The 20971-nt window shown below is 52.5% G+C and overlaps 1 protein-coding gene across 2 annotated transcripts in view; it reads left to right on the forward strand.

The window, feature by feature from the left end:
* The first annotated feature begins 6059 nt into the window (after positions 1-6059).
* The window catches only part of MLLT1 (MLLT1 super elongation complex subunit), a 67176-nt gene continuing 52264 nt past the window's right edge, over positions 6060-20971 (forward strand). For both annotated transcript variants that reach the window (XM_072787623.1, XM_072787624.1), the window contains exons 1-2: positions 6060-6185; positions 15242-15422. In XM_072787623.1, the coding sequence (XP_072643724.1) occupies positions 6174-6185; positions 15242-15422 (193 nt within the window). In that variant the 5' untranslated portion in view covers positions 6060-6173. The remainder of the gene's footprint in view (positions 6186-15241; positions 15423-20971) is intronic.

A 20971-nucleotide genomic window follows, 5' to 3' on the forward strand; every position in this document is an offset into this window, starting at 1 on the left:
ATCGAGTCCCACATCGGGCTCCCTCTATGGCACCTGCTTCTCCCTCTGCCTGTGTCTCTGTCTCTCTCTGTCTCTGTCTCTCTGTCTCTCATGAATAAATAAATAATATATTTAAAAAAAAAAGTTAAGCATAGAATTACCGTATGATCTCGCAATTCCGCTCCTAGGTATATACCCAAAGAGTTGGAAATGTGTGTTCTATCAAATACTTGTACAGAAATGTTCATAGAAACACCATTGAAAAGAGTCAAAATGTGGGAAGCATATGTGTCTATCAATGGATGAACTGTTAAACAAATGTGGTATCCACACAATGGAATATTATTCTGCTATAAAAAGGCATGAAACACTGGCACACGCTACCACGTGGATAGACCCTGAACACAGGATGCTCGGTGAGAGAACAAGGCACAAAAGATCTCATAGTGTGTGAATTCATTTACATGAAACGTCCACCACAGGCAAATCCATGGAGACAGAAAGTGGATTTGTGGATGCCAGGGGCTGAGAAGAGGGAGTGACAGCTGATAGGAATGAGTTTCCTTTCCTCATGTCTTGGAACTAAATAGAGGTGGTGGTTACACAACATGGTGAATGTTCTAAATACCACTGAATTGTACACTTTAATACAATTAATGGTTAATTTTATGCTGCGTGAATTTCTGCACAACTAAAGTTTAACAAAGCTCCTGGAGTCATTTTCAGCTGGTCTTAGGTCATGCCCCACCCCCACTAAACTGATCCCAGTAGCTGGAGAGATGCAATCCGTTGCTCAGCGGGGTTTGGACATGTGATTCCTCTTGCCACTGGGGAGCCCCACTCTCACTGGGGTCTGAGAGGGGTGCGGGGCAAGTGAAGGGGTGGGGGTTGAAGTCCTTCCTCAAGCCTTGTGCCCTGTCATGAGCTGGCATTCTCCCGGAAGGGCTGCCACTTAATTCATACAAAGGGGACTTACAGGCTCATACTGGTCCTGGGAGGAGTACTGGGGTCAGGGATTGTTTGACAGAGAAAACAGCAAATGTCTAGGGTGCTGCCCTCTACTGGGGAGATGCTTTGTTGCACATATTTTTGCAGCAAACGGTCAGCTCCCAGAACCATTCGTGGCTCCTTCGTGCCTATGGGATAAGGGTCAAATGCTTCAATGTGACATTCGAGATCTGCTCCGAGTTGAAGTTCATCTAGGGTGGGACTCCAGCTGGCCACTGGGCTTTGCTCCAGCTTGGTCACATTCAGTATTGCCGTCTGTGGTTGTGTGTGCATTTACCACTAGCAAGAAACTGGTGGGTGCAGAGAACTCGCTGGAGATCAGAAAGAGGTTTCTCCTCCAAATTTTGATGAGCTGAACCATCCGCAAGGTGAAAGGTAGGGGAGATTAAATGCCAAACCCTCCCCTTGGGTGCAAATAAGCTGGACCACTAGGGGGCGATAGAGACCTAATGTAGCAGCAGTTTGGCCCCAGGGGTCGAGCCAGACGCCCTAGGCTCAAAATGTGACTTTTCTTAGCCTTGGGACTTGGGCCACCACTTGTAGCCTCTCTGTGTCTCACTTTCATTGTTTGCAACATTGAGATAACAAATATCATGTATTTTGCCAAGTGCTCCAATTACTATTTACTTTATGTCTTTCTTTAAATCTACTCCCTTTGCTCACACGGGTGTGTTTAAATAGGAAACACTGTGTCACTTCAAGAAGTCATTTGTTATAGATAAAAAATAGCCAGAAAACTAGATACAGCAACAACAAAAAAGTGTTCTGAACTGCAGCTCAGTGATCCTGAACACCGTCTTCAGGTCAGAATCCCCAGCTGAATTTAAACAAAAAAAGTGTTTCTGTCTTCTTCCAAACTAATGCGACCAGAATCTCTAAAGGTGGGATCTTTCAAGGCTCCTGGCACTGGTATTTTTTTTGCAGATCATCAGGAGATTTCAAAGTCCAGGCATCAGATAGGATCACCTGTCCCGGGCTCTGAACTCTAGGTCTCTTCTCTCGTCATTGAGGTAGATTAGAGAGCGATAGGGAGGCGTTTAAGACACATGAGCACCAAGCCAAGACTTTCTTCTTGAAGGAATTAGAAAGACTGGAGAGAAATGAAAAGGAACTAACCTCCTCCTATGTGATTCAGTATTATTTCATTTCCACGCCACAACCATTTATTGAGCATCTACTTTGTGGCAGGCACTGTGCTCAGGATACATCAGTGGGCAAGATAAAGATCCCTTCCCTCTTGGAGTTTCCATTCCATCTAGGGGAGATAGAGAATGGACTCAATAAATAAATATGTATATATTAGGAGGTTATAAGTGCTGTGGATATAGGGAAACTTAGAGCAGGGTCACGAGGGTTGGGGAGCTATGGTGCGGGGATAGAATTAGATGGGATGGTCAGGGTAGGTCTCATGGGGAACGTTCCTGGCTCTGCCTTATAGTCACCATGCAACTTTGGGGTAAACTCACTCACCTCTGAGGCTCAGTTTCTTTACCTGTGAAATGGGAGCAACAACACCTGCCTCCTAGTATCGGGAGGATGAAATGAGACAACACGAGTTTGCACATAGCAGCTGTTGCCTATGACAGGGCCACCACCAATGGGAAAATGGGGCAGCCCTCTGTTGACCTCCTGAAGGAAGGAATACGGCGGTTCTATTTTAGGCAGAGGATGCATTTAAAATTTTTTTGCTTTTCATTATAGAAATACACACATACAGATAAGTATAAAGAACAGTTTGGTGAACAGTTCGATGTATCCATCTCCTAGATTTAACGATATTTAACACTTGCCACTTTTACTTCTATTTTGCCTCTATTTTTTTATTAATGTCTTTTTAAAAGATTTTATTTATTTATTTATTCATAAGAGACACACAGAGAGAGGCAGAGACATAGAGGAAGAAGCAGGCTCCTCCAAGGGAGACCGATGCGGGACTCGATCCTCAGACCCGGGACCACTCCTGAGCTGAAGGCAGACACTCAACCGCTGAGCCACCCAGGCGTCCCTCTGAATGTATTTTAAGGGCAAATTAGTATGCTGGCATTCATGCAGCCATAATGCATAAGTCCTCCTGAACCAATCCCATGCATCTCCAAAAAACAAGGATATTTTCCTACACAACTATAATCTCATGATCACAACTAACCCAATACGTTTTCAAATATCACCTACTATTGTCCATATTCATATTTCCCCAGTTGACACCACTTGTTTGTTCAAAACCCAAAGTCCAACGACGAGATGCCTGCATTGCAATAGGCTGTGATGCCACCACCTGTACCTCTGGGCAGTCAGTCATCTCTTCTCTCATTGCCCTCCTGCTGACTCAAGGAAGCCAAGCTATTGAGATTCCACCTTCTAGATTTGCCAGGTCACTCCTTATGCTGTTACCTCCCATGCTCCTCTGTATTTGTGCCTTTCCTGTCCGCTGGATATTAGGACTACAGGTGTGATCAGATTCAGGTTAAACGTTTTGGGCGAGAATTTTCTTCCTGGGACTGTGTACCTCTCATCACCCCCAGCAGGAGCCCCCGGTCATTCTGTTGGTCCCACTGCTTGGCTGCTAAGAGTGGTCACTGTACCAAGGTGGTGACAGCATGATGCTTCCATGATAAAGTGACTTTTTTTTTCCTCTTTGTGGTTAGCATGCAATCTGAGGGAAGATCTTTGGTGAATGTGAAACTGTCTAGTCCCCTGTAACCTTTCGGTGAATAGCTTTAACGTCCAGTGATGACTGTTGTCTGCAATGGTTGTTTCATCAGTGATTTCAAAATAGTGATTTTGCTATCTCCTGTTAACATCATCGGCTGGTGTTTTTCTGTGAAAAGGGCATTCCCTCGTCTACTGGGCTGGTTTCAGGCTGTAAAGACATGGTAAGTAAGGAGTTGATGCAGTTGTCACTCTCGAAAGTGATGAATGAGCTCTGCTGTTGTTTTACTATTATTACGGACCCATGGATATTTATATAGTCACAGTGTCTATTAACTTTTTTTACTGTGGTAAAAATATCCATCACAAAATTTATGATCATAACCATTTAAGTGCACAGCTCAGTAGCATCCAGCACACTCACACTGTTGTGCAACTATTACCACCATCCATCTGCAGAACTTTCTCCTATCCCCTAACCAGGGGCTCTGTCCCCATGAAATATCGACTCTCCACACCCTGCCTGCACCTATCTCCCACCATCTACTCCTTGTTTCTTTTCTTTCTTTCTTTTTTATTTATGATAGTCACACACACACACACAGAGAGAGAGAGAGAGAGAGAGAGAGAGAGAGAGGCAGAGACACAGGCAGAGGGAGAGGGAGAAGTAGGCTCCATGCACCGGGAGCCCAACGTGGGATTCGATCCCGGATCTCCAGGATCGCGCCCTGGGCCAAAGGCAGGCGCCAAACCGCTGCGCCACCCAGGGATCCCTACTCCTTGTTTCTATGGATGAGACTCCTCTTAGGGACCTTCTATGAGTAGAATCACATAGGATTTGCCCTTTTGTGTCTGGCTGACGTCACTGAGCATAATGTCCTCCAGGTTCATCCATGTGGTAGCAGGTGTCAGGATGTCCTTCCTTTTTAAGACTGAATAATATTCCATTGTACGATTTTTGTCCCTTTACCTGGGGCAGTGGTTCTGAAATTTGAATAGGCGTCACTATCATCTGCAGGGCTAGTTCAACCATCCCTCTGGGTGCAGGCCATGCCCCCAGAGTTTCTGATTCCATAAATCAAGGGAGACTAGAATTTGCATTTTGAATAATGTTCCCGAGTGACGCCAAACCTGCTGGTTCAAGGACCACTTAGAACTACTACTGATCTACTTACATCCAGTTATGGGATTTTTTTTTTTATATTAAAAAAGTTGCAGCCACATTAAGATTGCTGCTTATTTTCTCAGCATGGTCTCCTTTTCTTCCCCCCAGCATGCCCAGCCCTACATCAAAAGGTACGGTGTTACTATGACAGCAGCTGGCCTTCTCCAGAATTTTACACGGACTTATTCATTCCAAAGTTACGGATTTTCTGGTGCTGTTCTTCAGCACAAAGTAGCGCCCTGATTACCTAAAGAATACTTGGCCGACACTTAAATGTGAAGTGGAGGCAAACGACCCCATGCAACCCTAAGAGAAAATTTAAAATAACTGTACAAGGGTCTGCAAGTCGCCCTCAGAAGTCCTATTGTCCGAGAGACAGGAGGCTTGCAAGATCCTGGAAAGGATGGAGCGATAGGTCTCTATCTCACCTACACGAAGGTCACGAATTGTGAAATTCTGTGATCATGGGTAAAAGGAAGAAATGCTTTCTCAGAGGCCTTGGCATTATAAATCTCACGGATAAAACGAGACTCCCTCCATCATTGTAGCGTAGCAGATTTCAAATGTGTGCCGCTCCGGCCAATCTGAACCATTGCTCTGCAAGGTACTGAGTGTCCCCATGTCGCAGATGTGCAAACTGAGACTCGCGGGGTAGGGGGGTTGGGGGGAGAGAAGCGAGTCGCCCAGGCTTTCCCCGCGGCAGACCCAGCGCTGGAGATTTACAGCTGCAGAGCCCCGAGCCCGGTGCGTGACACGGTAGCCGCAGGCGGGGCCAGGAGACAAAAGCGTTCCCAGGGCTCCCGCCCCGAGAGCGGGGAGCTCGAGCCGCCACCTCAGCGGGACCCCGCCGGGCTGCGGCCCCCGCCCGCGCCCCGGGCCGGCTGCGGCCACGAGGCAGCGCCCCCTGCGGGCCGCAGTGCGCAGGCGCGGCAGCCCGCCCCGCCCCCGCCCCCCTCCACGTGCGGCGCACACCTCGCGCTCCCCTCCGCCGGGCTCGCCTCGCGCCTCCCTCCCTCCCTCCCACCGCCCCTCCGGCTCCGGCTTCCCATTGGCTGGGGGCTTCGTCCCTCCGACCGCAGCCCGGCAGGCCCCCGCCAGGCAGGAAGTCCCGCCCCGCGAGCGCCCGTCCGCGCCGCCGATTCGCCCAGGCGGCCGTCAGTCGGGGCGGCGGGCCAGAGTCGGCGGCGGGGGCCCGCGGTCGGTGCGCGACCCGGCCTGGCGGCGGTTTCCGGTTCCGCGGGGCTGGCGGGCGGGCGGGCAGCCGGGAGCGGCGGCGGCGGCGGCGCCTGACAGACAATGAGGGCGGCGGGGCGGCGCTGAGCGGCGGCGGCGGCGAGCGACGCGGGCCCGGGGGCGGGGCGGGGCGCCAGCCATGGACAATCAGGTGAGGAGCGGCCGCGCCGCCCCAGCGCAGCCCGCCGCCCGCCCGGTCCCCTCCCTCCCTCTCACGGCCCGCCCGCCGGGCCCTCCTCGGGCCCTCCTCGGCCCCGGCCTCCCCGCCTACGCCCGGCTCCCGCCCGCCGCGCTTTGTGCTCGCCCGCCGCTCCCCCGGCCTTCCTGCGGGGCGGGGGCGCCCCTCCCCCACCCGCGACCCCGGCCCGGCGGGGGCGCCGCCGGCTTCCGCGGGGCCCCCCGAGACGCGCCCCCCGCCCCCGCCCCGCCCCGCCCCGGGGCGACCCCGTGCGATCCCCGGCCGGCCCCGCGCCCTCGGGGACGCTCCTCGGCCCCTGCGCCCGCCCCCAGCCCCCCGGGGCCCCGGCCCAGCCCAGCGTCCCCGCAGGCTCCCCTGGGCGCCCCGGCCCAGCCCGGAGAGCCCCGCCGCTGCCCCCGGGACCCCTCAGGCTCGTCACGTCTGGCCTGTGCCACCCTCCTTTGCAGCCTGGGCCTGTCTCCCTTGCCCTCGGGACCCCGCGCCCCCGAGTGGCCTCGCACTCCCGGCACCAGCACCCACCCTGCGGCTGCTGCTTCCTCAACCCAGTGGCCGGGGTCGGAATCCTCACCCCAATCCTGGGACCTCGGTGCAGCCTCCTGCTTCCTCAGACCTCGGCCCACCCGAAGCCGCCTCGTCCCCCATTCTCTTCCAGGACCGGGCGCCTTCTCTCCCCCTTGATCCTGCCACTGCCTTAGCCTGGGTGACCGTTTCCCCTGGAACTCTGGCTGGGGCCTGGGGTTTTCCCCACAGGGACCCAGGCCGGCGTGGAGCCCAGCGCCTCATCCCCGCAGTGGACGTGGGCTTGCTTCCTCAGGCACTTCTGACCCCGCACCCCCTGCTTGCTCGGTTCCCCCTGGTTTCCAGCGCTGGTCAGTCCCCCGGCCCCTAGTGCCTAAGGGGCTCTCTTTCACCTCCAGACGTCTCTCTCTAAGACCAGGCTCGGGGTGATGGGGGGTGGGGGGGGGCATTTCGTGCTCTCATCTGGAGCCCCCAAGCCCTTCATACACCAGATGCCTCACTCCCCTCAGCTTGGGTCCTCGTTGCCCCTGCAAGCCTGATTCACATTTCCCCCCTCATTTTCCCTCTGAGTCCAGGTCTCGGTCTGCCTCTTCCACCCTCAGCTGGCTTCCCTCCACAGACCTGCAGTTTCCCCAGCCCCCCTGTACCTCTCTCCTTGCATTCAGGGTCTCCCTCTTCCTCCCAGCATCCCCCAGCCTGACGCTTTGGCTTTCAGCCACCATCGTATCCCCCAGCCTACCCCATATCCCTTCCTTCCCCAGCATCTTAGAGCCTTGCTCCAAACCCAGGGTGGTTCCCCAGCCTCCGTAAGCTCTCCCCATGGCCTCTTCCCCTCCATCTGGAAACCCGGAGTCCCCCCTTCACCAGCTCTGCACAGTCTCCTTTTCAGTACCCTCATTCTTCCCCTCTCAAGCCCAGGACTGTTGTGGCCCCCAATACGGGGTCATTATTTCTTCATCCTTGCCTACTCCACCTGGCTTCCAGGGGCGCGAGGCCAGGAAAGGGCCGTGGTGTGGGGCAGTGGGGGTGGCAGCTGAAACCTGTAGTCAGCGAGGGCAGGTTGGGGCGTCCCTGGCTGCCGGCGCCACTGAGGCGGCTCTGTCTGCTAAGGAGCTGAGTGGCTGTGAGGTTTCAGGGGCGCGTGGGCAGGAGACCTCCCCTTGCCCATCCTGGTCACCTGTGGTGGTGCAGGATCATTGCGGCCTTTCTCTTGAGAAGTGGGGTAGAGTTTGCAGCTGTCAAATGGTGGATTTCTGTAGCGTGGTGTGAGTTCCCTTGAAGGGACAGAGCTCATTGCCTCCAGCCTGTACTGAGTTAAGAAAACAATATACCTTCAGCGTCCACTCTCATTGAAGCCCCTCTCCCCGCCGCGGGAAAGTCTTGTTGGGTATCACGCAGGCATAGGATGTCGCTCCTTCCTGTCACCCACCTGCCAGTCCACCGAGGAGGTGTCTTAGGCCCAAGTGGGTCTGTTCCCCTATGATTTGCTGAGCCCTGGCTGTTGGAGTGGTTGTCATTTATGTCAGTGGAATGGTGGGGGTAGGTGGCATTGTTGGCCGTGACCAAGGGAGAGAAGAGTCTTGCTTGAGTGGACTGGTGGTGATGACACTCGGGCTGGGAGAGTGAGATCCCCACTGCCCTGTGTGCAGCCGCTAGCACCTGTGGCTGTTTAAATTCAGATGCACCGGAATGAAAAAGTCAGTTTCTTAGTGGCACTAGCCACATTTTAAGTGCTCATTTACCACTACTGAGCTCTTGGCTGCGTTAATGGGCAGCTCAGAGAGAGAACAGTTCCATCACGGCAGAAAGTTCCATGGGGCAGTGCTAGTCTAGATCCTTGCAGAAGTATTTGCAAGTGAAACGGATCCCAAAGGAAAGTATGTGGCATTCTGTGGTCTGATTCTCTATTGCTGGCCGCCTTTCTGCCAGTCTGGGAGAGGCCTGGAAGCTCTATCCCTTCTTTACGGAGGTGACAGTCCCTGGAAGACAGGAGAGAATGGTGTCCTGTCACCCAAGTGGGTGAGTTGGCTGTGTGTGTTCCAGAATGACTTTGGTGCATGGAAAACACTTTGAATCCCCCAGAATCTTGGCTTTCCCTTTCTCCCCCGAAATGCTATAAACCTGTAAATGTCTCAGCCTGATGGGAAACAACAGGACTTTCCCCTAAGGGCCCTTTGCCCTGCTTGCTTTGGAAGGCTTTGATTCTCTTTACCTTCCTGCTGTAGTCTCTAGAACTTTCAGGCTTGGCTAAGAAGGGGGCCTGCATTTAGCTCTGGGCTCCCAACTTTTCTGCATTGAAATCCTTTCCACGTGACCAGGAAAAGTCTTTCTGGTTCCCTTTGCCCTGATTGTAACCCACCTATTTGATTCCCCCAACCCCCATCCTGTACTTTCAGATCATTGTCTGTGGGGTTTGTATTTTGGGGGGTCATGGCTGGGAGGCATGGGATGGTGTGGAAGGAATGGGCCTGAGTAAAGACTGAGCAGATGGTGAGAACATGGAGAAAGGAGGATGGGCACAGTGTCTCTGGGCAGAGCGATGGCCTAGGTGGTGTCAGCATCTGGGTGGTGCACAGAAGTGTTGGGCCTGTCATCTGAGGTGGGCAGCTGTCCCACTGAATTGTGCATTTGAAATGATACTTGCAGATTCTCCCGAGTTCAAATGTGAGACCCATTGCTGTTGCTTGCCCATCCTCTGTTGCTCCAGAAGAGGAGGTTTGTTTCTGATAGTGATGACCCATTTTACAGGTAGGGAAATGGAGGCTCAGGAGGGACCTGAGAGGATTCAGGACCAAGTGGGATTCCTAGGAAACTGTGTCCTTTTCCCAAACCTTGCGGAGAAACTGACTCTAGGGGAGGATTCTCCCCCTCTCAACTCTGAGACTAGCACTGGAAAGTTGACCCACCGAGTGGTTTGTCCTAAAGTTAATCCATTGTAAAGTACTTGAGGTAGGAACCGGAATCCTGTTCACCTTTATGTCCATCACTGTTTGTTTCTTTCTTTTTAAGATTTCTTTATGTATTTTAGAGGGAGAGAATGGGTGTAAGTGAGTGAACTGGGGGAGGGGGCAGAGGGAGAGGGAGAATGTCCAGCAGACTCCTCTCTGAGCGCAGGGCCCCATCCCACGACCCTGAGATCATGACCTGAGCTGAAACCAAGACTCAGACGCTTCACAGCGTAAGGGACTGAGCCACCCAGGTGCCCCGTATCCATCGTAGTTTCTAACTCAGAGTTTTGCACTTGGCTTTGCCAACTGTTGGTTACATAAAAGTAACTACAGATCGGTCACTTTGTAACCAGGCTCACCTGGCCTGCAGATGGATGCCTTTATTAGGGTTGTGCTCTTTCAGACATCTCCCAGCACAGCTTCCTAGAGAACTTTGGTGATAGGCAGTACACCATCTCCCTGTCTGTGGGCATGTGTGCAAATATACGTATGTAATAGGAACCCTGTCCAGGCAGGCTGGTAAGGGTAGTATTCCTGGGAACCCGAAAACGGAGGATTGGGGGTGTCCTTGCATATCTTCCTGGTCTGCACACTTATCTTTTGAGTTTCCAAGGAGACATTCATTGAGCCCCCTCTTGTCCCTTTGTCATGAGCCTTATGCCCTGGGCCAAAGGGACGAGGCCAGATGAGGAGTGCAGGTGCTGGCCAGCAGCCCCCTCTGTGTCACTCTTCAGAAGACCAAGGTCTCATGCAGGGGTTGTGATAGGTCCCTTGGCTCTGTCCCCACCTCTGGGTGAGCAGTCTTCTGCTTGAGAGGATTGTCACTGAGGGATAACCATCGTGTTCCCATCTTTCTCAAGTTCTGATCCAGTGCCTGCTCTTGAGAGTTTCGAGCTGGGTCTGGGGGAAGAAAGTTCTGCAAAGACTGTCTTATTTGATCGTGTGTTGCTGTCACTCTGTGGGGCCAGGACCGTTTCCCGTTTCTGTATGTGTGGACCATGTTGCCAGCAGCCCTGCCAGACACAGTGGCACTTGGCACGGCCAGTCTAGGCCGATGAGGGGAAAAGGCTCTTCGGTGTTCTCTCCTCCTGGGAGGGGAGGGAATTTGTTGTATCTGAGGGAATTAGATACAGTAGCCAAACTCCAGGCATAATTATACCACTTGGTAAAGTATGAATTCCCATGGGGAAATCAGGGCAATTCTTACAGATAAACTCATTGTTAAAGACCTGCCTTTGGGGGCCCAGGCCGAGGATAGGGTTCATGGCGTGTGGGAAGAATCTGATGAGGACAGGCCTTTGAAGCAGTGGAGCTATTGGAAGGAGCCTTGCTCACTCTGCCAGGTATTGGCCATTTGAGTCCACATTTGGGGGGATCTCTACTATTCAGTGAAGAAGGGCCTGGGAAGTGCCCTCCAGGGACCGTTTGCCTGGTTTGCAGGACTTAGGATTACCACCCTTGGGTTCCAGTTGATCTGGAGGAAGCAGTGCCCAGCTGAGGCCCTTAGGCCAAGCCTAACTGTCCCCCCTGCCCCCCCTTTTCCCCTCAGAGCCCTTGAGCTGCTCACTCTACATCTGCAGGTCTTCCAGATGATTTCCCAGAAGTAAAATAGTTAACTCTTTCCAGGGCACGTCTGGAATGTTGCCCCTTTGTCCACAGCTTTTGTTGGGGGAGTGGGTGGCAAACTGGTTCCCAGGGTGCTGGGACATTGCACGCACTCAGGCCGGGTCCCCTGGGCTACTTCCAGCCACCCACCTGGAGTCTGCGCAGAGCGCCTCCAAGCAGCAGGCGGGACAAGTGAGATGCATTCCTTCCAAGACGGTTGAGAGCTTAACCCAACTGGCAGTTAACCTCTTTATAAAGCCACACACCCTTCCTGGAGCAAAAGTTAACTGGTTTACTTCAATTCTTTGGTTCTAACGCGTGGGGAAGGAGTCCAGGTGGAGGAAGGCAGGAGGGGGGCAGAACCCGTGAACGTGGAATTGACTTAGTTGTGCTAATAAATTATCATGACTTGACAAGTCAGAGTAGCTGGCAAGGGCTCAGTTTCTTGCTGGCCTCGAGTTCAAGTAGCTTAAATGTCTTACCGAATCAGTGATTTCTTCTCTAAGTGGCTCAGAATCTGTGTGATTCCCCCATCTTTATTTCTTGAAAGATTCATGCATTCGGGGGAGCATTCCTCTCCCCAGAGCAGCAGCGTCTGCTGTCAGTGGCCCCTCCGGGCTGGGGGGTGTCCAGGCTGAGTTGGCGCCAGCCCCCGGGGCATAGATGCTGCCCGGGCAGAGCTGTGGGCACGGTCTGCCAGCTGCCGAGATCACCCAGCGCCGCTTCCCAACCTTCCTGTTTACTTTGGCCTCTGGAGCGTTTTTTTGGCACTTGATCCTCTCCCTCTCCGACGGAACTGTGGTCTTCCATTCTTTCACAATAACTGCCCTGCCCCTTGTGTGCCCTGGGTAGGAGCCCCAGCTCATCAGAAATGCTGGGAAGGCAGCCCGAGTGGTGAATAGCAGACTCCAGGACACAGCGGCTAACTCCGAAGAACCAAAAGTCAGAGTCGTTTGCCGGTGTATGGTTGTGGTCAGACGCATTTAGTTCACCTGTAGCCCTCCCAGCAATCCAGGGAATGTCCCCTGATTTCTCAGTGTGAAGACAGGTGGGTGACCAAGGCAGAGTTTCTGTACCGCGTGTAAGGGCATCTGGGGATTGCAGTCCACTCGGGGGAACGAAAATACCATTCAGGTTCATTTACGTTGAACGTGGTCCATATGCAATGCTCTGCAGATGGGTGCTTGTGGTTGATTTGAGCATTACTTGTTTATCCAGATGTTTAGTCCCTCGCCTCTAGCTTCTGGTGTGGTGTTTCCCCGTGAGCAGCCCGTCACCTGTCCCCGCTGCCCCTCCACGCCAGCACTCGGCATCGGCAGCGTCCCAGTGCCCTGGGTCTTGGGGTGAGCTTCCTTGTCTCTCCTCTATTCACTGTTTTTTTTCTTTTTAAGATTGTTAGCTTATCCCTCATGTCATCTCTATACCCAATGGGGGGCTCGAACTCATGACTCTGAGATCACATGCCGCATGCTTTGCTGACTGAGCCAGCCAGGCTCCCCTCCATCCACTCTTAAGTCCTGCCAGTTCTCCCATTTCAGACTCGACTGAATCTCTTCTTCCAGCCACTCCCTCTGGTTGCCCCCGCGCAGGCTCGTTGTTTGTCCATCTGTCCTTTTTCTGCCTTCAGCGCTAAACTGTATACAATGGCCGGGGAATTTTTGCCTCAGATACTGTTTCCTTGCATCCATCATCTGCTTACAATCGACTGTCACTTCTGCTGTGTGGAATCTAAATGCTCCGTCCTGATCCCCACCCATCCCTCTGGTGGCCCTGGACGCACCGAATCCCTGCTCTTTTCCCTGTGGAGCCCCACAGCGGCTGCCATCCTCGGCTGGGGGATCGCCTACCCCGTGGTTCACAGCTGCCCCCTCTGTGTGTAGAGCCTCCTGCCAGCTCTTCCGTATCCTGGGATCACCCTGTCCTTATCAGTGTCCTTACTGGCCCTTCCCTCTTGGAAAGTACCACTTAGAATGTGCTGATCCAAGAGGACTCTCTAGTTTAAACTCTCTGGTATTATTGACGCCTCGTGTATGGTGGTTCCAAAACAGAAGTAAAAGGACGAGCTAGATGCGGTCCCTGCGGAGGCAGCAGTGAGCAGCCAAGGAGCAGCAGGGTGGGGATGAAGTGGGTGCTGTGGACTGGATTGTACCCAGACTCCAGTGGAGCTTCTAAGGCATGCCACCAGCTTGGGGATGGTTTGTGTGTGTGAGCGCGCGCGGGCGCGTGTGCACCGCAGCACGTAAAACCTACATGTGGATGGCAGGATGCACTCTGACTTCAATACACTGAAAAAGTGAAAAAGGATGAGCATTTCAGGCTTGAGGAAACAGGTGGGAAATGGGGGGTGCTCTGAGGGTTTGGACTTTATTCTGAAGGAGTGGTGAGCCCCTGAAAGCCAGACCAGCAGAGCCATAGTTGGTGTCTGTCCTTTCCTGGCAGTGCCTGAGGGTGAGGAGGAAGGGTGGACGCCCGTGGTGGGGTCTGTTCCCTGGGGGAGGAATCACAGAAGAGGCAGGAGGACACACAAGGTCAGCTGGGGAGAAAGAGGGTCCAAAGGACAGCAGGCGGTCTGGCGGGGGCGGCGGGGAGGGTGGCTCCTGGAGGGGGAGCTTTGTGGGGAAGTGTGGGCTGCGCTACCCAGCAACTTGCTCTTGGCTGCCTCAGCACTTAGGAACAAGTGTCCACTTGGCCTCCGCTTTCTTTGTAACATTCTTGCATTTGATACTAGGTGTCAGGCTGTATCTATGAGAAGCCTGGGGAGGATCTTACAGACCCCAGTGGATGTTGACAGTGGGTTCCCTGTCAGTGGTTTTGGCCCACCTAGGCGTTGTGAGTGCCTTGAAAGTTTTGTGGCTTTGTGTTCACTGGAGTAGAACTGGCACGAGCTATGTTCCATTTCAGGCACAGCGTCACGCACGTGTGTAATGAAGGGAGCCTGACTGCCGAGGCGGCGGGTCCACCTGGGACCTGTCCCCATGTGGCTTCTTCCTGGTGCCTCCGTTCTCACCGTGAACCACCATTCTGCTTTTAAAACTGAAAGCCAGTGTCTGTGTGGTCTCTGGTGACCCCGAGGGTCTCTGGTCTCCAGAAGCATTCCATGGGGCAGAGGAGTGAACACGCTTTAATCGAGGAGCTTGGGTGACTTGACCAGGGAGGGGAGATGGCAGAGGGGCTCAGGGAGCAGGCCCCCAGGGGACACACACTTGCCCTCGAATCCCGGCCCTACTCCCTACCAGCTGACTGTGTGCGGCTTGGCAGCGCGATCCTGGGGCCTTAGTTTCCTCATTTGTAAAATGAAGTAACTGCCCTCTGGGTCACACTGGGAGAGTTGTATTCAGAGAGCTCTTGGTGAGGATTCCAGCTCCGGACAAGGAGCCACCCCCAAGAGTCAGATGTCAGAGCAGAGCCAACAGATTGTGAGCAGGATGGTCTCCAGTAGTGACAGATGCTAAGGATATAACGATGCGACACAGAGTAACGGGAGTGGTGGTGGGTGCTTTCATATTGCATGGCCAGGGGTCTTCCCAGAGGAGGTGACATTCAAGCTGAGACCTCAGTGACAGGAAGGAGCCAGCCCCAGAAATGCCTAGGGAAAGAGCACCTGAGGCTGAGGGAACCACAGGTGCCAAGGCCCTGAGATAGGAACGAGCAGGGCTTGTTGGAGGGACAGTGGGGAGATTGTCTGACTGGGATAGAGGATGAAGGGGAGGATGGGAGGAAGTGCAGGGCCTCCAGTGGGCAGGCTGGGGAGAGGGGGCCTGCCAAGCAGCTCACATGGAGCCTGGTCCACTGGAAGCTGTGGGTTGGGAATCCCATGGCTGTGCTCGAGTCTTCATTTCTTGCGGTCAGCATTGACCGTAGGTGATGGGTGGGACAGCTCACAGTCCCCTGCTCTGGGCTCCTCATTGATCTGTGCCTGCCTCTGTCTCCCTCCAGTGCACTGTCCAGGTCAAGTTAGAGCTGGGACACCGTGCCCAACTGCGCAAGAAGCCCACCACGGAGGGGTTCACCCACGACTGGATGGTGTTTGTCCGTGGCCCCGAGCAATGTGAAATCCAGCACTTCGTGGAGAAAGTGGTCTTCCGGCTGCATGACAGCTTCCCCAAGCCCAAGCGAGGTGAGTGCCCCCAGCCCGGCGGGACCGAGTGTTGTGACATAACGCATGTGTCATCATTCCTTGAAAGGCTTGTTTCCACCCCCTCCCTGGGACCAGCCGGGCCGCACTCTGAGCCGCTGGCTTGCACCCCTCTCCACGCTGGCGGGGAGGTACCCAGCCAGGATGCAGCCCTTCTCCGACCGTAACATAAAATGGTTCTCCTCCCTCCATTCTGCTTCTTCAGCTGAAGAGCTCATTGTAGGGAAAGCCCAAAGGAGTTGGTGACTGTGCCTTGTGTCATTGTTTAGACTTGGGCTCTGAGAGACATCCAGAGAACATAGCCAGTGGCCAGTGGGTGGGAAGGGCCACTTACTCCCACCTGGTGAGTAATCAGGAGATTGCTTATTGGGCCGACATTTGATGAGAGATGCCGGTTTAAGAATTCGTGATATTTGGGGCGAAAAGCATGAAGGTTCTTATTTCCCTGCCGTCTTGTTTTCTGTGTCTTCCGTCCCTGCTCCACCCCTCAGACCACTGTCGGTTGAGCAGCACTAAGTGCTTCCTACCTATATCCCGCACAGGTCTCCGTTACCTGTGGCCCAGTAGTCTGATGGGGTGGAGAGGTGGTGGGGGGGATGGTCACAGAATCCTTCCTGGGGAATTGGGAATGAAGTTGGTGACCTTCCCGGTAGCTATTTGGGGGCCGGGGCCGTGACTGCTTTTCTTACCATTGAGTCTCCCAGGTGATCTGTGGCACCTCACAAGGGTCTAGTAAGTCGTTTTGTGGATGGATGTGTTGATAAAGGAGAGAAGGACTTTTTTGCTGGAAAAGTACTTCAGGGCGGGGAGAGAGGCTGCTGAGTTCTCCACCCCAAGTGCTGGGGGCCTTGGGGCCATGGGGATTGAGCAGGAGCAGGCGTGGATTGCCTCAGGCTGAAGCAGGAGCACAGCGTGGGATCCCCTGGGGGCCTGTGCCTGTGCCAGCAAGTGGCTTGTGGTCTGGTGGGGAAATGACGTCTGTTACACATGGAGAAAGTTCTGGTTCACAAGGGACAGCAACTGGAGATTCCTAGCTGTGTGGTAGTCATTTCTTTTCCTTCCGGTTTCTTCCATTAGCTCTCAGCTATTCCCTTCCCTTATTTCTTCTTCCTTGGGTCTTCACCTGGGCTCCTTTTCCTTCCTTCCTTCCTGAGTGTCCTGGAGGAGAGCAGCTCTGATTTCTACAACAACAGATGTCTGTAAAGCACTTTTAATAGTAATAATCCGCGGTGCTTACTGGGTGCTTCCTGCTAAGTTCTCCTGTGCGTGGTCCCTGTTTGGTCTCCCTCCAATGCCCTGACAGTGGAAGACAGGCTCCAGAGGGCCCACTGCACAGCCTGTGCTTTAAAGCAGGATCTGCACACTGGCCTGGGGGCTGGGGCACCCGGTATGCCCATTCGCTCAGAGGTATCCACCTTCTGGCGAGGCTGCCTTCCTAGGCGAGGCCTCTGTGCCGCCTTTGGCATGTTCCTCTCCAGTTCTTCACTGTCGCCCTCACCTATCTCCTCTCCTTCTCTCTGGCGTGGCCCCAGGGTGATGGTTCCATCCAGCTTTGTCCTCACCCCATCCTGCCTGGGCCAGTAGCCGAGTAGCCACCAGAAGTAACACACACAAATGGCAGTTTGTGTGTATCATGCAGTTGCTGTCTGCCACGTGCCATGTTTGTGACAGCCCTGGGGCCTCCCAGAATCCCTGCAAGGTAGATGTGTTCACTGAGGTTCAGAGAGGCCCCATAACCGGCTGTGGTCACATGGAAGCGGCACACGCTGAGTTCCAGGTACCTCGGAAATGGGGTGGTGAGTGGGGGCGCTCTCTGAATGTGCCAGTTTGGGGGCAGAGGTGTGATCCATAGCTGAAGCATGCTGATTGTGAAGTCTGGGAATGCGGACACCTGTATGCTGAGAGCAGCTGCCCCAAGTGTGCTGAATAGTGAACACTACCGTATCGGTGACACTCACCTTGCCAGTTGTCAATGAGACATGGATTGGGTTAAAGAGAGAGTGAATTTCATACAGGTCTCTCTTAAATTACACTTGATGTACTTAAAAAATGTTTTTTAAATCAAACATGTGCTCACAACAAACCCAGCAGGAGTGTGGAGGGCAGGAAGTTTCCCTTCCTGTCTCACACTGGCCCTGCTGCCCTGGGCTCTCAAGTCCTTTTTGGGTGTCTCCTTCCCCAACATCTTTGAGTAGTGGAAGGAGATTTGCTACTTACTTTTTGATTTTCCAAATCAAAACCATGTTTTTAACTTCCCAGCTCTGTCCTAAGCCCTCCCTCTAGCGTCTCTTCTTTCGTTTTGTAGGTGAGTGACTTGTGTTCAGTGATTATCTTTGTGACTTTGAACAAGGAGGCAAACCTGCTGGCCTTTTGGATCCTCCAGCGGGGGCTCCCATCACCCTTTGAGGAAGACCTCTGGCTGCTGCTGGCTCTAACTCACGGTTTCTTTGCTCAGCCACCCACATGCCACATGCTTCATGGCCTTTTTCTTTTCTTTCTTTTTTTTCCCTCTTTAGCCCCATCTTAACATATTATACACGTTACTCATCTTGTCCATCTTCCTTCCTCCCCCAAGTGAGAGATTTATGTCTTGCTATATGCATTTTGCTGCTGTGACCCTGGTGTTGAAAGGATACAGTAGGTGCTTACTAAATATTTATTGAGTGAATGAATGGCTTTTCCAGCCTTGTCAACTTTTGTCCATGCTTTGTGACTTTCCACCTCAAAGAGAAGACCTAAACACCCCTGTCTTTCCTTGAACCTTACACCCCTCCTTTTGGGGGTTATACTTCTGCTCCCAGATTAGGGGTTAATTCTAGAAGTTGGAAACCAACTGCGCTGTTGATTCTGTTCCCTGTTAGGCTGGTCATGTTGCTAGCATTTCTTTCACCCTCTGAGCTCCAGGCCACCCAAAGGAGAATACTCAAGGTCACATCAAGGTCAGATGGGTCCTTTTTAATCCTTCTTGGTTAAAATTATTCCTATTTACTTTGCCTCATGTTGGGGCTATAACTTTAAGTAATTTGCTTCTCTCTTTTTTTTCTCCTTGTGGTGTTCTTTGACGTCCGAAGAGCCTCACTGTTTTCACATCCTCTCAATCATTTCCTTTATTTAGTGGAGTTTTGGAGTTTTTTTCTTCCCCCTCCTGGATATTTCATTCTGGTTCTCTTTATCTTCCTTCTCTAATTAGGATTGACAGCTGTCAAAGCCACCTCTTTAGCCATTATCCTGGGACTTTATTGGTCTCCTGGGGGGATTTATCTATTACCCTATGTTTTGGCTTATTGCTTTACTAGAGGAATTTCTAAAGTAATATCCCAAGAGACTAATTATTTAAGCAATTTCTGAAGAGAGACACATGGGAAATAAATTCTGACTTCTAGTACATTGGAGAGAGCCATTTATTTGGGTCTCTTACTTGACTGACAGTTCGGTTGGGTATAATATTTTAGTTTGAGACTTGCTATCACTGAGAACTTTAAAATACTGCTTCATTGTCTTCCAAGGAATCCAATGCTTCTGGGTTTTGATGGTACTGCAGATGACCTCTTTAGTTTGTTTACTTTTCTCTAGAAGCACTAGGATATTTTTTATAAGCATTGTCTCTGAGGTCTTTTTGTTGTTCTTAATGTTGCTGTTTGGTGTGCTTCATTTTTAACTCTGAAAAGTTTTCTTCCACTTCTTTGACAATTTCTTTCTATTTTTTCTTTTTTTCTTTCTGGGATGCTTCTTACTTAGCCACCCCCCCCCCCCATGCTTAAATCTTTTCATTTGTAAAACAGAAGCAATTGTTTGTCTCGCAAGGTTGTCCTAAGGAATAATGCATTAATATGTATAAAGTGCTTAAGAACAGTGCCTGGCATACAGTTGGTGCTTTATAAGTATTAGCTGCTGTTACTATTTGTTTAATCTGAATTGTTTCTTTACATCTTCTCCTTTAAAAATGTGTCTTTTTGCACTGTGTCCTGGGAGGTTTCCTCAACTTTACTTTCTAGTCTTTCTTTTGAGTTATAAAAGTACTTTTGTAAGTACTCTGACATCCAAGAGCCTTTTCCTACTCTCTAACTGGCCTTTTAAAAATATTTTGTTTTTATTTGTTGGGCATATCTTGGATCTGAGGACATTGGCTCTAGCTTGTTGTTTTTTTCCCCTAAGTTCTCATGTGTTCTCCTGTTTCTTTGGGCTCTTTCCTGCAGTTGGGAACCCTCACTGAGAGCTCTTTGTAAGGCAGGGTAGGTTTTGTTGACCAGCGGGCTTCTGGTTTAGGGAGTGGACCCCCCAATTTCAAGATGAGGTCATCAGAAGGAAATGATCTGTGATGTGAGAGGATCAGTGTGGCTGGATCTAGGACCCGAGGCCAGGCTGGCAAGAGAAGAGGCTGGTCATGACAAATCACCTTGCAACACCCTTGAGGGGCTTGAGATTGGTCCTGAAGGCAGTGGGGACCATTGGGGACATGGTCCGGTTCACAGTTTAGAATGATCATTACAGCTGCCTCTGCAGAAGATACCCAGGAACGAGCCTGAGGCAGTGTAGCCAGTGAGGTGCTGGGTGGTAACACATGTGAGAGGCAGGGTGTCCAGGCTGGAGCAGAGGCATAGGGTGTCGGGACGGTGGGTGCTTCCCAGAGTGTTTTGGAGGTAGATGTGATAGCACTTCACGACAGGTGAGCTGGGGGAGGGAGGAGTCAGGGTGGCCTTGGATCCTTTGGTGGGGGGGGTGGGCAGTCCTGAGCTCTGGGATGCTCAGAGATGCAGGTTTAAAAGGGGGGATAGGAGGTGGTTTGGGGTGCACAGCCTCCACAGGAGGATGTCTGAGGAGCAGAAGGAGACTGCCTGGAATAGAGATTGGCTGTTGACCTCACCTGTGATAGTGTTCCTAGGCCACCTGGGTTTACTACCTGTTGACTCAGCTTGTTGTCCTGGAGGCAGGGCTGCTCCTTACTTCTACGTGAGCTGACCATCAGACTGAGGGTGGTGACATCCAGAGTAAGCCAAGCCTGTCCTTGTTCCTCTGTCCTCACTCTGGCACCTGACACTGCCAGATGTAGACAGTGCCAGAGTGGATGAATGGATGCAGTTACTGCTGTATTTGGTAGCAATAATAACTCACATATATTCCCTGATGTCAGGTAACAGTGTTCAGGGTGCTGGACAGAGGCAGCCAGGGACACCACTGGCCTCCAGGAGGCTATGCTGTGTGCTATGGCATATCCTGGGGCCGTTTTGGGAGCCCCTTCCCCCCTCCGCCGATACCTGGTGGGGAAGTCAGTCCAGTTGAGTAAGTCTCACATACCAACGGTGTACAAGGTCCTGCCCCCTCAGGAAGTGTTTGCTGTGGCTGGGTGTGGGGACTGGCAACTAGAGGGCCCAGTGAGCGCACTGCTGGGGAGCTGGTAGCTGGCCTCCAGCTCAACTTTGAAGGGAGCAGGGTCTTCAGCTGGAGAGGGTGGGATGGGGTGGAGGGAGCCTCAGACAAGGTTCCAGGAGCCAAGGCCAGCTCACAGCCCTGCGGCTGTCCTGTGGCACCAG

The sequence above is a fragment of the Canis lupus genome, chromosome 19 (genome assembly GCF_048164855.1).
Source record: "Canis lupus baileyi chromosome 19, mCanLup2.hap1, whole genome shotgun sequence".
NCBI lineage: Eukaryota > Metazoa > Chordata > Mammalia > Carnivora > Canidae > Canis > Canis lupus.